This window comes from Thalassophryne amazonica, chromosome 22 (genome assembly GCF_902500255.1).
Source record: "Thalassophryne amazonica chromosome 22, fThaAma1.1, whole genome shotgun sequence".
NCBI lineage: Eukaryota > Metazoa > Chordata > Actinopteri > Batrachoidiformes > Batrachoididae > Thalassophryne > Thalassophryne amazonica.
In genome coordinates, this window is record NC_047124.1 from 12,656,175 (window position 1) to 12,671,045 (window position 14,871).

The 14,871-nt window shown below is 39.5% G+C and overlaps 1 protein-coding gene across 2 annotated transcripts in view; it reads right to left on the minus strand.

Moving 5' to 3' along the window:
• mkln1 (muskelin 1, intracellular mediator containing kelch motifs) overlaps positions 1 to 14,292 on the minus strand; it is a 28,225-nt gene extending 13,933 nt beyond the window's left edge. For both annotated transcript variants that reach the window (XR_004558641.1, XM_034162917.1), the window contains exons 1-9: positions 14,163 to 14,292; positions 13,345 to 13,414; positions 8,434 to 8,576; positions 7,130 to 7,218; positions 6,912 to 7,021; positions 3,882 to 4,074; positions 3,633 to 3,749; positions 3,336 to 3,401; positions 300 to 412 (exon numbers count right to left, since the gene is read on the minus strand). Coding sequence is in view for 1 of the 2 variants with exons in the window: in XM_034162917.1 (XP_034018808.1) it covers positions 300 to 412; positions 3,336 to 3,401; positions 3,633 to 3,749; positions 3,882 to 4,074; positions 6,912 to 7,021; positions 7,130 to 7,218; positions 8,434 to 8,576; positions 13,345 to 13,414; positions 14,163 to 14,242 (981 nt within the window). In the remaining variant the exon portion in view is untranslated. The remainder of the gene's footprint in view (positions 1 to 299; positions 413 to 3,335; positions 3,402 to 3,632; positions 3,750 to 3,881; positions 4,075 to 6,911; positions 7,022 to 7,129; positions 7,219 to 8,433; positions 8,577 to 13,344; positions 13,415 to 14,162) is intronic.
• Positions 14,293 to 14,871: the final 579 nt, after the last annotated feature.

Consider the following 14,871-nt stretch of genomic DNA (forward strand, 5'->3'; position numbering starts at 1 on the left):
AAGACATGGATGTATATGGCAATTAAGTCAATTATTGTCTCCGTCATTACTGGTAGATACCACTAGAATTCCTGAATCACAAAAATCAAATGTTTGGTTATTTTATCAAATATTCTGATTAAACAAACTGGTTCAGTAGTTTAAAATTTTTTAAATATATTTGAAAATTTCTACTTAAAATTCAGATGTGCCAATAATGTTCATGAGGCTGGAACAATTTCACGTTATAAAATACTGACTATGCCAAGTACAAAAATACTTATGTGTCAAATCTGACAAGTTTGATGAAGCTTTTTCACCTCTTTCTCTGTGTCTCTGGAGATGCAGGCCCACTGGTTCTCCTGAACGCTGTAAGCCCAGAAGTCAGCCAGGTCCTGAGTGCCATCCCAGCCCCCAAAGAGGTACACAGTCTCTGCAGGGCACAATCACGACATCAGAAAAGAGAAAACATCCAGCAACACAGGCAGTATCAAACCTGGCAGTGGACAAGCAGTTAGTGTGATTTTTTTTTTTTTTTCCCAGTGCAGAAGGTTCCAGGTTCAAACCCCACCTGCCCATTCTCCATGTAATATGGAGTTACATCAGGAAGGGCATCCAGAGTTAAAACATGTGCAAAATCAACATGCAAATCCACCTCAGATCTGCTGTGGGGACCCAACTGGATAACAAGGGAGAAGCCGAAGGGACTTACTTTTCACAAGCAATATTAAATCTCTTCTTGCTGTACGTCTTTTGTTTTTACAAACACCAACAGCAACAAATGTAATAAAGCACCCACAAATCAGGCACCTGGGTGAGTCTGTGGCAACTGTGCTCTCTCTGAATCGGCAGGTGACAGAGAGTCACAGTGTTCTTTAGCAAGAAACTGAACCTCATAACTGTTCTCCCTTAGGACACATTATCTCTATGTGAATGTGGAAAAAGAACACAGTGTGCCACACGAGCTCAACCCACTTCGATTTAGAGATGCTGTGGAATACCAGAACCTGGTCTGATGCATCATTCAACTATGCGCATGCACGTGCACCACTGTATCACACATCACAAGTGAAAAGCACTTGAGCAATTCCCCATTTATTAAATGTTAATAATCTTACATGAAATAAACTTAGTCACTAAACAGACAAAATTAAATTTGACCTTTTGCTTAAACAGTAAATAAACTTTCTTCGCGTCTGCTCACAGCTCCTAACTCTCCAGCATGATTAAAATATCTTTAAAAGCATTTGAAAAGTCGCAAGCCTCTGTTATATCCGCAGCATTCAATGACTTCAAAGCAAAAGACGATGCAGTTTTTGATATGCTGCCACTTCACAACACATTTGATATGAATCTCTCAGCTTGATCACACATTTCTGCAGCGAAAGCATTGTTTGGGTCAAATATGGGACACTGCAGCTCAAACAGATGGGAGATGTGGGAAGTCGTGATTCTACAAGAGACTGATGTAGGAGGAAAAAGGAACCCGGCATTACTGCTGTAATTCCAGAACAGGACATGAGCCACAAAACATTCAATGAGTGGCTGGTACAGATCAACAATTACTTCATTTTGTGCAGCAGCAATTGCAGTTCGTGCACTTCTAATCAGCGTTAAGTTTTAATATGGATATAAAAGCAGTTGCTGTGCTCTCTAATGTTTAAAGCATTTTTGTTGCAGCTGTTGCTAAACAGATCAAACATACGAGGAACAGCCTGTAAACCCTCAGACGACTGCTGCCTTCATAAGGTTCCCAGAGAGCTAGAGCTGCTGTTGTATTGTATGGCTCGGGATAATACGAAGAACATGTATGCGGTGTATTGCAGTTAGAATGAACAATCTCCATCTCCCCGTTATCATGGCAACAGAATGCAAAGAATCATTTCTGTCTGCAGTGTGAGGATGCTGATAGTCATATATTTCCTGAATATGCTTAACATAGAAGGTAGAGGAGGACTTTATAATACAACAAAACACAACATGTCTAGGCTCAAGCCTCCTGCGTGCTCCCTTGCAAACTGCAGCTGAAATTTCCCATCTTATTTTTAAGGAATTCCTTCTCTGTTCCACCCCTTCATCAGGCTGTACAACTGGTGATAAAAACAGGAAAAAGTTACACTACAGCAAGCAGAGTCTCTCCTAACACAACCAAAGAAGTTCAAATCTTCAGAGTTGTCATGGGTGTATCAGTGGCTTCCTTCACTAGACTTTTTCTGGAGTGGCTCCTCAGTTTTTGGGATCTGGCTACTCCAGACAGCTTTAACAGATTTCCATAACTTCTCAATAACTGATGTAAAGGAGCTCTAAGAATCATCAGCCCAGGTAATCTTTGCTTAATCTGCCATCATCCACTTTTGGTGGACCCTTGCCCCCTATAGCTTCAGTTTCCTGTACATAGCTGACGGGAGTAGCACCTGGTGCAGTCTTCTGCTGCTGTTGCCACCTACATCAAAGTCCTGTGTATTGTGAGTTCAGAAATGCTCTTCTGCATATTCTGGTTGTAAAAAATGCCTTTCTATCAGCTCGACCCAGTTGCGATGTTCCTCTCTGACCTGTCCCATCAACAAGGCATTTGCACGCAGACAGATGCAGCTTGCTGGAAGTTTCTTCTTTTTTGAAGCACTCGCTGCAGACCTTAGAATTGTCTGAGCGCGAAAATTCCAGTAGCTAAGCAGTTTCTGAAATACTCACACCAGCCCATCTGGCACCAACAACCATGCCAAGTTCAAGGTCACTTGCATCAGCTTTCTTTCCCCATCACGATGCCTGTTTCGAACTGCAGGAGAGCCTACGGGGGTACGACTGCATACCTAAGTGGACTGAATTTCTGCCATGTGAACGGCCAGTTAAATATCTGCGATAATGAGCAGCTAAACAGGTGGAACTAATGAAGTGACGAGGGAGTCTGCACTTTTATCAACACTACCGTACTTAAATGTAATGGTAACGTGATTGCAATAAACATCAATTTGTAGACAATCAATATGGATGTGAACAGACAGTAAGAAAACCTCACTAATACATCACCTTCTACCATCCACTAACACAAAGGCATCCTGATGATCTCTTACTCTTATTCTCAAATGCACACAACCCAAGCTCTTGTTTTCCAAATGGCCAACAGGGTGGTACTGTGCTGACATTATAAGATACAAGAAAATAACTGTGTATCTGACAAAACAAGACATTATTCATGTGTGTGTAGAAAAGTCCTCAGTGTAGATTTGTACTGAGGCGGAGGGGAGGGGATTGGGAGGGAGATAATTTGATTAAAACAGAAATGGAGTCACTGTCTGTGGATGTGAGTCATAACTGACTGAGGAGCTGAATCCGAACATTGGCTGTGTGGCTCTCACCCGTCTGGACGTCAATGACCATTTGATGCCCTCCTCTCATTCCAGGCCTGTTGTCGTCCCCATCACCTGCAGAGAAGAGAGGAAAGAGAATGACGAGGATGGGGGGGATAACGGAGGGAAGTGACAGGGAAATACAGAGCGATGGGACCATGGAGTGTGAGAGGCGTACGGGACAGGAAAAGAGCAACACAAAACAAAACAGGTGGCATCAATTTATCAACACAAATCTTTCACAGTGGACTGAAATGTTTGACTGACAAGAGTGGGGAGTTCTCCCGCTTGAATAGATGGTCTCACTGTTCATGTCGTCTCGGCTGATTTCTTGCACGCTTGTACCTTTGTTACATTTCGGGATGATCTGGCTCCACCTCGGCTTGTACTCCTGCTGGCTTATATACTGGTTAAATAAACCATCTAGCAAGTAAACACAAAAATAAATAAATACGACACTGGAGTTGGAAAATCATCATTTCTGATACGGATAACAGCACTTAATTTCTTGTAGTCTCTGATGTTTCTGTGTGGTGTCAAAGGAAAACTACAAACCTCTGACAGCTTTGTCTATGAGCTCTTCACAGGCATCAAAGTCTCCTTGCAGCACCAGGCGGTCGTGCAGGTGGGTGAGCATCGGGTGCTCCAGCGCTATCCGAGTCTTCTTCTGCAGAGACTCAAAGGCCTCTGTATAGTTATGCTGCCGGAAGTGTTTGAGGCAAAGCCGAATAGCTTCTTGTTCCCTGTACTGCAAAAGCATGAAGGGGATAAACAGGCACGAGCTCAGTCGAAGGACCATACCAGATATTTTTGATGGTGGAGCACAACACGGCCAAAAAAATTCAACATGATAAAGTTGCAGCTGAATGAAAAATTCAGTTATCAGTTCCTCACTACATCACCTGAATGAATGAAAAGCAAACATTTTCTGATCATCTACCTACAGTATGGAGATCCTACTGCACAAAAGAAAAAGAAAATAAAATAAATAAGAAGGGGGGACCTTTATGTTCATGATGTCTGTTACAAAGGATTAGTTATCCCAACAACGTTTCAAGCATCAACAAGACAATTCTAGGAGCACATCAGATTACAATGTATAGTAAATCTGCCTGGAACATTCCGTCCTCCAAAAATGAGTGAAGTACACCAACCCGACTTGTCTAAACATGTTTGTAAAGATTACGATTTAGCTATAGTTTAGTCATAGGTATATTAAAGGAGTGAGTACATATGCTTGGTTAGCAATAAATCATGGGCAACAAACTGCGTCACTGACAGCACGCACGCATGATGCCACTACAAGTGACTCTGAATCTGAAATATGGCAAGAACGTGTAAAATAAAAATTAGATCACAGTCATATCAGTCATGATTAATTCAAACATATTTTGCTTTACTGGGCTAAATCTTTCCATAGTTGATGTGTACATAGAGGACTAGCACCTAGCAAAAAGTGTGAAGAGTTTATGTAAGTAACACATGGCACTTTTGTGCAATGGTTCTGTGCCCACCAGGTCAGAATGTGTCACAGATCCAATTAGGGCTGAAATGATGCCTCAAATAATTTGAGTAATTCAATTACTAAAATGCTTCAAGGCAAAATTCTCTGCGTCAAGGCTTCATTTAATTCACTACTATGTGCGCGATACATGCACAGCATGCTGTAAGGTGTATGCGAAGTGCGGAATGTAAAATGGAGACGGACAGAGACAAAAACGGTGAGCAGTAGAGAGCACAAAATAACCCGCGGAGAAAACGTCAGAAACTGTCAAAAGTGTGGGAACATTATCAATTAAACCGAGAGCAAAACATAATACAATGCATGTACTGCAAAACGGAATTAGCCTTCCATAACGGAACTTCTTCCATGCTATAGCACTTGACCTTAAAACATCCACCGTTATCTATCGAGTCTGCCAAGTCTACCCAACAAGGTAATGTTAATGTCATGTTCACAAAAGTATTTAATTTAGATCAGTGATTGCTAGTAGACATGGGTATCATTAAGAATCTATAAATTGTTACTCAGTTCACATTGTGCTTGAGCTAGCTGGTGGTCGGAGATAGCTCTGACTGCTTGCTATGACAAAAACACGTTTGTTTTTGTCTCGCGAATGCTTCGCTGAGGAAAGGAGATTAGTCTATTTACTCAGACTGACAACAAATGAGTAAAGTAAGTACTTTTATGCACTTTATGCACTTGTGGTTTTTGAGGCATTTTGTGAATGCAGAAATGCACTCTTGTGACATAAACCAAACTGACCCTCTCTTCTTCTGTGGTGTTTAACGGCAGCCGGCATCTTTGCATTGCTGCCAACTTCTACATCAGTCCATTGTAGCAGCACTAAATTCTCTCAAGTCCAGTGTCTTCGAAGTTTTTTAAAAAAACAACACTTCCCCCTCCCACTTCAATCTTTATTTAACCAGTTAGTCCCATTGAGTCCAAGATCTCTTTTACACGGGAGACCTGGGCAATGACAAAGTTTCCAATTCATCTAACCTGCTCATCCTATGTCTAAAATACTTCCACCAAAAACTTCTTTCAGGCCTATTCAGGCAGAATATGGCAATATGTTTTAAGGTTTTGTCATCTTTAAAATTAATCCAGAATATGCCAATGCCACTTAAATGGACTCCTTTTCTTTCTTTAAAGAAGCAGCTACCAGTTAAGTTATGCCACCAAAGTCTGCCAATAAAAATGTTTATTTTAAGAGGAGTTTAATTGGTTGTTTGTTAAACTGACTTATCATTTTCTCTGTCAGGTATAACTGTTAAATTAAGCTTAAGTAAATTAATGAAATTAATTTTTTTTTTTTATCAGAATACTCAATCACCAGAATCATCGCTAGAATACTCAATTACTAAAATAATCGATAGCTGCTGAGTCACACCTGCTTCGCCCCCAAAAATCACCACCACAAATTGTCTATTTTTGTTGCATTAGGTTGTAAACAATAAGCTTGATTATTACATATTCATTTACATAATGAATGTGTAATAACAGTTTTTATTTAACCTTACTTTTAGATGAGGGCAGAGAGTGAAACTAAAGGCGTGTGCGTGACAGACAGATGCTTTCAGGGTTAGCTGCGTATCCGAACCCCGGGGTTAGCCTGGTTAGATAGGGCGGTATCTTGCTAACTTCCTGATTCTCTGTTGGATTGCCACTACACCCAGAATTTCCACTGCACTCACATCTGCTGTTGTCCGACTCATCTGCAGTTTAGTCACATGTCTACATCTGAGGCAGTGTCCAACAGGGCTGCATGAGACATACAGGCAGGCCTGTTCAAACTAGTCCACTTACTGGCTTCTCTCTCACTAAAAACACTTTCACATCCACGCGTGCGAGTGAATGTATACAAAGATCAGTGAGTCCAACCGCTCCTGTTTTTAAGCTACATGTATCTTTGAAAGAGCTGGTTTTTAGATTCTCTCATTTGCAAACACAGAGTCTGGTGACTACCAAGGACACCGCTTCTTGTTGCCCATGATGGCATTACGATTTGTTTGACTTTTGACACTGACAGCATGTCGTTTAATTTGAGCATAAACAGACTGCAGACTGTCGCGAGAACTCACCTTGCTGTACCAGTTAAGGCAGGGCTGCACCACATCTGGGTCTTCAATACCGTGCAGCTCAATGTACCAGATGCTGAAGTTAAAACTTGGACCCCAAGACATCAGAGGCACTGAGACATAGACAGAGAGTTAAACATCAAAGGACAAGACTGTACATCTCTTGTATAATTTTTACTTTCAGATTTTTTTCCCCCACCTTACATTACTTTGAGACTCACCTATTTTGATAAATCTGCAGGGAAACATCTGCTCATCAATCTTATGCTTTAAGGTGAAAGTTTCCTTGTTGTAGTCATTCTTAAGGCCGCTGTTTGGGGAAGAAAGATTGAAGGAAGATGATGTGGCTGTTTTCCTAATTACATTACTGAGTTGAGAGACGCACCACGTCCATATGCTGACAAATGCTGTCTTGAAATTTTGGCAGTTCACCAGAATTAATTTGTCACTTTGGCAGCTGGCAGCAATGATTTGTCTGCTACTACAGTGAAACTGAAAGCTTGAGTCAGTGGTGTGATTCACCAAATACTGAATTTAGCTTCTGTCACAGACAACAGGTACTTCAGTAACCAAACATTTGCAAGGTGTAGTACTGAAGAAGCAAACACTGCAACAGCACCTACCACATATATGTACAGAATGCGCACAATATATTACAGACGTTTCACATTATCCGGCATCACCAGAACTGCAACATTTATAAAACTGCAGTACTAGCGAACTAAAATTCTAAGTGTGGAAGTTCATTTCAATCTGCATCCGTTTTTATGAAATAATTCATCCATAAAAACAAATGCAATTTAGACCAATTTTGGCAAAACATAACACTTTCAATTTATATTGTAGACCAAAAATACTAAAGTGCAAATTTACATATCGTCAGCCCCCCCCCCACCCCCACCCCCACACACACAATCTTTTAATACTATCCAAATTTTGTTCAGCACCCCTACATGTTGACATTACTATGAGCTACTGCAGTTTTTACTACATGACAGCAGTAATTACAATACATAAACTTAGCAAGTTTACTGAAGGTCCAAGCACCATGTGTTTGTTGAATTTCAAACTTTGAAAGAAAAAAGTGGGCCTGGTCCAATACATTTTGTAAGCAAAGCAAAATCTCAGCTCATTTTTCTTACAAAGACAAATATACAAATTGAATTTCCTTCAAAAAAAAAAAAAGGCAAAACAAGGACCACCTTGCAATTAAATTATTAGAATGTTAGCAAGGTAGACTACTTTTGTTGTGCATCATATAGCACTGCTGCATAGCAAAATGACAAACTATGGTTATAATGGAATCTTAAGTCCTATGGGGTGTAAATCAAAACCCTAATGGTAGACGCATTCTGTTTGTCAGATAGTATGTATCTGAAAAAATAAAAATGACTGATTAATCGCAAAAAAACCAAGTAAAATAAATAATTAAATAACCTACTGATTTTCAAAAATAAAAGGCACTAAAATGTTGAAAACATTCCAAAATAAAGTGAACAGTTAGAAAATAGTGGCGATGTCTCACCTGGACAAAAGCTCCGTCATGTTCTCTTCACTCATTCCGCCAAACACTTTGAACTTCTTCAAATTGCAGACATGAGTCTTCTCGTATTTCCCAAAGGTGATGCTCTGAACAACTGCCGGCCTTTCCAATTTCAAGATTAAAAACTGAGGAGAAAATTGAGCAAATTTAAAATACCTACCAGACCCAAAGAAGACTTATGATCCTATTAGTGCGTGGAGAACTGGGGAAATTGGCTGCATTTATGGCAGACTAGCCACTGTGAAAAGATTTGCTCATTATCTAAATGACTACAGCAAGGTCTAGCTACCACTTCAGGTAAGTGGCATCACATAGAATCTATGGACCGCATCCACGTCATTGGACTTCTAACAAGGCAGGCCCTCTGAAGACAAATCATCTGAGTCCATTAGACCAGAATGAGTGCAGACCGCAGGCCGGAACAACGATTAAGCGTGCCATTTCAAAGCAGACATTAACCAAACCCCAGGGACCAAAGTTCTCACATGCGCTCAATGTCCTGAGCCCTTATCAATATTAATTAGGGGTTTAAAAAAAAAAAATTCATGATGATGCCATTCATTAACGAGTCTTTACCCATAAAATTATTGTTCTACTTTGTGGTAAATCAAATAAATGAAGTTCTGACTTTTAAATAGTCAGGCACTGCCAGTTTGTTATCAACCGTGTGATAATACGGACTTATCCTGCCATCAAACTCTTGCGATGACTTATGTCCAAGGACGTTATCTGCAGATCTTTAACTGTCGTCCAGCTCACGCTTAGTTTTATCTGCTTCACTGAACATGAACAAGCAATTCTGCCTAATGATATCCATGTTTGTATCTGAGGAAGCAACATTCATCTTTTTTCCTCTACATCTTGCCTCAATCAGAACCATTTCCATCTGCAGAAAAAAAATTAAATGCATGCATATTATGTCTGCTTGATTTTTGACTGACACCGTCCATGAGAGGGGCTCAGATTGAGCCTACATCACCAGTATTAGTAGCCTTGTGTGTAATTTGCAAACCACTCAAAGGCTGTGAGGAAGAAAAAGAATGCAGAGACCTTGTTTCCCCACTATGGTGCCAACAACAGCATGCTGGTATTTCCAAATGACACCTAACACAGTTCGATACACAACAAATCTGTTTTATATTTGAGAAAACTGTGGGAAAATGACATTTCAGCACAACCCAAGAGTACCCCCTAGAAAAAAAAACCCCAGTGCTTCTGGTGTGAACAGCCTACTACTCATGCACAAATAAGGTGACAAAGTTGTGGAAGTGGTGATGACACGTCAATCAGCTGTCAGGTGTTGCAGTAAAGGGAGCAGGACATCAGGACACAACAACCGCCTATTGAAGGTGATGTGCATGGACTCAGACTCACAGACATATTGGCACCCTCAAGTATGATGGGACATATCTACTGAAGACATCCTACTAAGATATCAGGCAGCAGTGTCAGATGCTCAAAAATTATATCAAATGATAGGTGTTGGAGCTTGGGCTACTACATTTTTATTGATTGACATCTTTGTGTATATCTGTTCCCCCAAAAGATACAGACCAGCGCCCGGTTTCATAAAGCAGTCTAATCTTGTTTAGTGCACTAAACCCACTTAGTCGACTCACCTTTTGAAGTTAATTGTTGCACATTAGTCAGTTAAGGTTTTGCGTTACCCGACTAAAAGTTTTTAGCCTGGTACAGAGGAGGCTAATCTTATTTTAGCCAACAAAACTTCAGTCTCTTACCTCAAAAAGGCAGCTATCGTACCACCACTTGATGGAGAAGGAAGGAAGGAGAGACTTGCGTTGGAGCGGGTGTTCCAGAACTGGAATAATCCATTGGACATTTTTACGGACACCGAGGTCGGGAGCGCTTCTCCTCTGCTGCGGCGGACTCGGCCATGTTTGTAGCTGATGGACCAATCCGGAAATAAACAAAACTGTTGCGCATTGGAGGCGTATCTTGCAACGGCACTCATGGCCGTGAAAATCGTTGACTAACGTTAAGACAGCTAATCTACAAGTTCAGGCGTCGATGTAAAACAGAGATTAAATGAATAATGTTGGGTGACTAACCTTAGTCAACTAACTAAGCTTAGCAAACTAAAACACTAGACTGCTTTATGAAACGGGGCCCAGGTTTCAATAACACTTAAACCTGGACTCTGTAGAGATGTGGACAAGTAGGCCAGTGCCTGTAGTAGGTTGTCCATAATTGCATGTGACCGCATTTTCGGGAGTCGCACAGGGAGTTCCCTGCAATTCGCGTTGCTATTGGCTGTTGAAGGGATATCCTGATCTATTTTTAGGCTGATGATGTAGACGAATTACCCAGCTCCCACCTAGTGTTCGAATTTTCGTCACAGGCAATCGGAGAGAGAAGTTACCTGATTTCTTGTTTTTGCTTTGTCAAAGTCATCTTTTGTACTAGAAGGAAGAATAAGGATTTTTTTAAAAATCTATGTATAGGGACTAAAGAGTAAGTATTTCTCTTCATTTTTGCTGAATTTCAGAAGGATTGGCTGTTTCACAAAGATTCTGGTCAATCTCCAAAATCCAGTGACTGCCAGTGTTGAGATGATATACCATTTGAAATAAAGGAGAGGTGGTAATCCATCATTCCTGAAAATTTCATGGAGATATCTTGGATATTAAGGAAGTTATGAGAAAAAATATGAAGGAACAAGTACAACTCAGTCACAAAGGCCCTATTGTTTCATCTTCTCATTAAGGCCAGGAAAACAAGCTTGATTCCCAGAACAAAAACGCCCATAACTTCCTTAATACTTAAGATAATCACATGATTTTGGTGTCATTTTAAAGCGTTTTCATGTTCTTTCTGAATTCACAGTTAGATTTTATATCGGTATGGGACAGAATTTTTATACACGTCCCTCGACTCTGACCTGGCCCCTCAAACAACATGAATGCAGTTGTTTTTAAGCCACTTGCCAATTGATGTGGCGTTGTACTTGAGGATGTCTTACTGGAAAAACAAACTGGTTCTCAAGTGAGAGGTTTGACACAGACAGTATCAAGTTTAACTCAAAGATTCTTGTGCATTTTCCTGCATTCATGTTATCAGGCTCAGAATGTTCCAAGAGTGCAAAAAAAAAAAAAAAAAAAAAAAAAAAAAGCTGGATCAGCCAAGAACACGGAGAAGGCGTATAACCTAATAAGAAACCAATTTCTCAAGGCCCAGCACAGGCAAAGATAAGAGCCAATGGATGCAAGTGGTCTCTGTCATACATACCAACTGGGACAAAAACACTCCCAAATTTCCAGCAGCATTTCTTTTAAGACCAATTTGATAACTGACCTCTATTTCACAAGCTGTATGACATTTAAAGCCAAATTTCTATAAAAGTGATAACAGCTATTACACACATTCATATTATATATATATATATATATATATATATATATATATATATATATATATATATATATATATATATATATATATATATATATATACACACACACACACACACTATGTTGTAGAAAGATTTAAATTATTTTCTAAAAAAACATGTCTATGCTGACATGTCTTAAAATGTTAAAAAAGAAGGGGGTAACCCTTTTTTAAAATAAATATACACATTGTAGCTGTCCTCACCCCTACCTGGCCTTCAAACAAATTTTAAGTGAACTTCTGGAAACTGATGACACGTGAAATTTAATCTGGCAAAGTAATGCCCAAGTGAAAATCCAGTTCGTCAGTAGTCAAGAAAGCTTGCCAGAAGGTCTATTTCCTGAGAAGACAGTGGAGGTTTGGCAGGAGTGCATGAACTTCTACTGATGAACCACTGAGAGCTTGCCGACAGACTGCATTACAGTCTGGTATGGGAAACCCTTTAGAAAGTAGCGGCACAGCAAATCATTAGCAACAGGCTCTCCTCTATTCTGTACATCATGCACCATCGGTGCCCATGAAAGGCACACAGCAGTATAATGAAGCCACTATGCATGAAGGCTGTTCTTGTTACCATGTGGCAGACAAAATAAGAGCATGGCTATATGTACCACTAACACCAGGTTATTAGGGTTCTCACCACATAAATCTAAATATTCCACACTGCATTAAAATATACCACCAATCACACCTGCTATTACTGAACCCAAACGACTACCGGAGTGGCTATACGCCCAACCGTTGGGTCAATAAAGTAAATTCGCAAGCATATACACCCAATCACAACCGACCAATGAGCGCGCTTGTAAGCTCACTTCCGGTTTCAACGCGCGAGAGAAAAAAGGCGGACATTTTCTCGCCGGCTGCACCCCGTGGAGGAGCTGTGATCTAAAGTGGTTCTGTTTGGCTCATCACACCCAGGAACAGTGTCAAACTAACACCATCTTACAGCCAACAAGCAGCATTTTGTTCAAAAACTGTTTCGTCGTTAACAGGCTTCTGTTCAAAATGTTTATGAAGTTTGTCTGTTTTCATCCATTGCGGTGTTTTTGCAGTAACTAAAGACAGCGCCATTAAATGTGTCAAACATACGCCACAATAGAGCCTTAAAAAGTGGTGTAAAAAACATAGTTTAGATGCACAAAACGTGTCAAATACACGATCACAGTTGGGCGAATAAGATAAGACATTATATTTATCTGCCCAACGATTGTGCATGTAACGTTCAATGTAGAACTTATCTGCCCAACGGTTGGGCGAATAAGGTAAGACATTATTAATCTGCCCAACGGTTGGGCGTATAGCCTTTGCCAACTGCTACACACCCAATGTGCAATACTGTTGCATATTTTCTTTGAGCTTATACTTTACAGGACTAATGCTGTTATTGCTGAGCTAACCCGTCTTTCATACAGCAGATTTCATTTTGTTATTAACCTTATGTTAACCCACATATAATGAATAAAACTGACGTGCTGGATCTACCTGTGGAGGGTAGTTGCTCTCTGAAGACCACCTGGAAGATTGATCACTAGGTTTGTCCACCAAGATGTTTCTAATAAACAAACAAAAAACAGGTAGAGTTTAGTTTGTCCCAATAAATCACCACAGTGTACAACATAATGTAAAAATATATATCTAATAAAGTGCTCTTCTGTATGACATGACTGACTACGTAGACCTATAGGGCTTGAGCACACACATGCCAACGCTCTAACACTTTGTAGTCTCATTTAAACACCGTGACATTCATTAATATGTGTACATATAAACGAACGCTGACTTTTGATCGTTATTTAATGACGAGAATGTCAGATCTCCTAAAACAGCTTGTTAGCTTTGTGATGGAGCTAGCTACCTCAAGTCAGGAGTAAGCTAACGCTAATGGACGTTCGTTTTGAAATCGATATCATAATCACATTTACATTGCATAATGGCTGTCGATTCTACTTCGAATTTTAAAACTTTGACTCGGGGAACATCACAGCACACAACAAACAACTAGTTTCTTTTCAAAAACACCAACGCCAAGTAAATTAAGAGTTGGATCCACTGAAATACAGTCCTTAAAGACTGCTGTTTTGCTGTCAGTCAAAGTCGGGAGGTTACGACAACAAATCAAACGTCCCTGCCACTGTTTAAAAAAACAAAAAAAAAAAAAAACAAGCTAACGTTAGCTGGCTGCGATTGTAGGCCACACGGGTCGGCTGGAGAAAATACCCGCGCTCCGAGGCCACGAAAGACCACCTGTGACTGTAAAAACTACTGGATTCTACGGGCCAGCTAATGTGTGCGTTACTCACTCGGGTAAATATGTAGAGGAATAAGAGCTCCATTTAAAAACGCTGAATGTGAGGACTCTGCTCTCAGGAACGACAGCCATCTTGTTGCAGAAAACAACAAGCAGCAGGTTAACCGAGGCTGAAGCGGCGTTAGCTCTTAAAGAGACAGTACACTTTAAAGCGCTTCACTTCCCAAACCCACCCACACAGCTAAATACACGTTTTATACATGTTTTAAATACATGTTATATATATATATATATATATATATATATATATATATATATATATATATATATATATATATATATATATATATATATATATATATATATATATATATATATATATATATATATATATATAATAAAATACAGCTACAGCCAGAAAGCAAAACACGTCAGTAATCTAAATAAAGATTTACACTGTAACTAAAATGACTGAATAAAACAAAATAAAAAAATACAATAAAATACACAAATAACTCAAATATAAATATACAAGATTAACATAAGAAAAATACAAATAAAATGTAAATACAGTAAAGATACAACTAATACATTGAATATGAAATACAACAAAAAACAGAAAACAAAACATATCAATAATCAAAATAAAGATATACATCATTATTAAAATAACCGAATAAAAAAAAAAATAGAAAATGCATATGAAACGATACAATAAAAATCAAAAATAAAATATAGCAATAACACCAAAATATAGAATA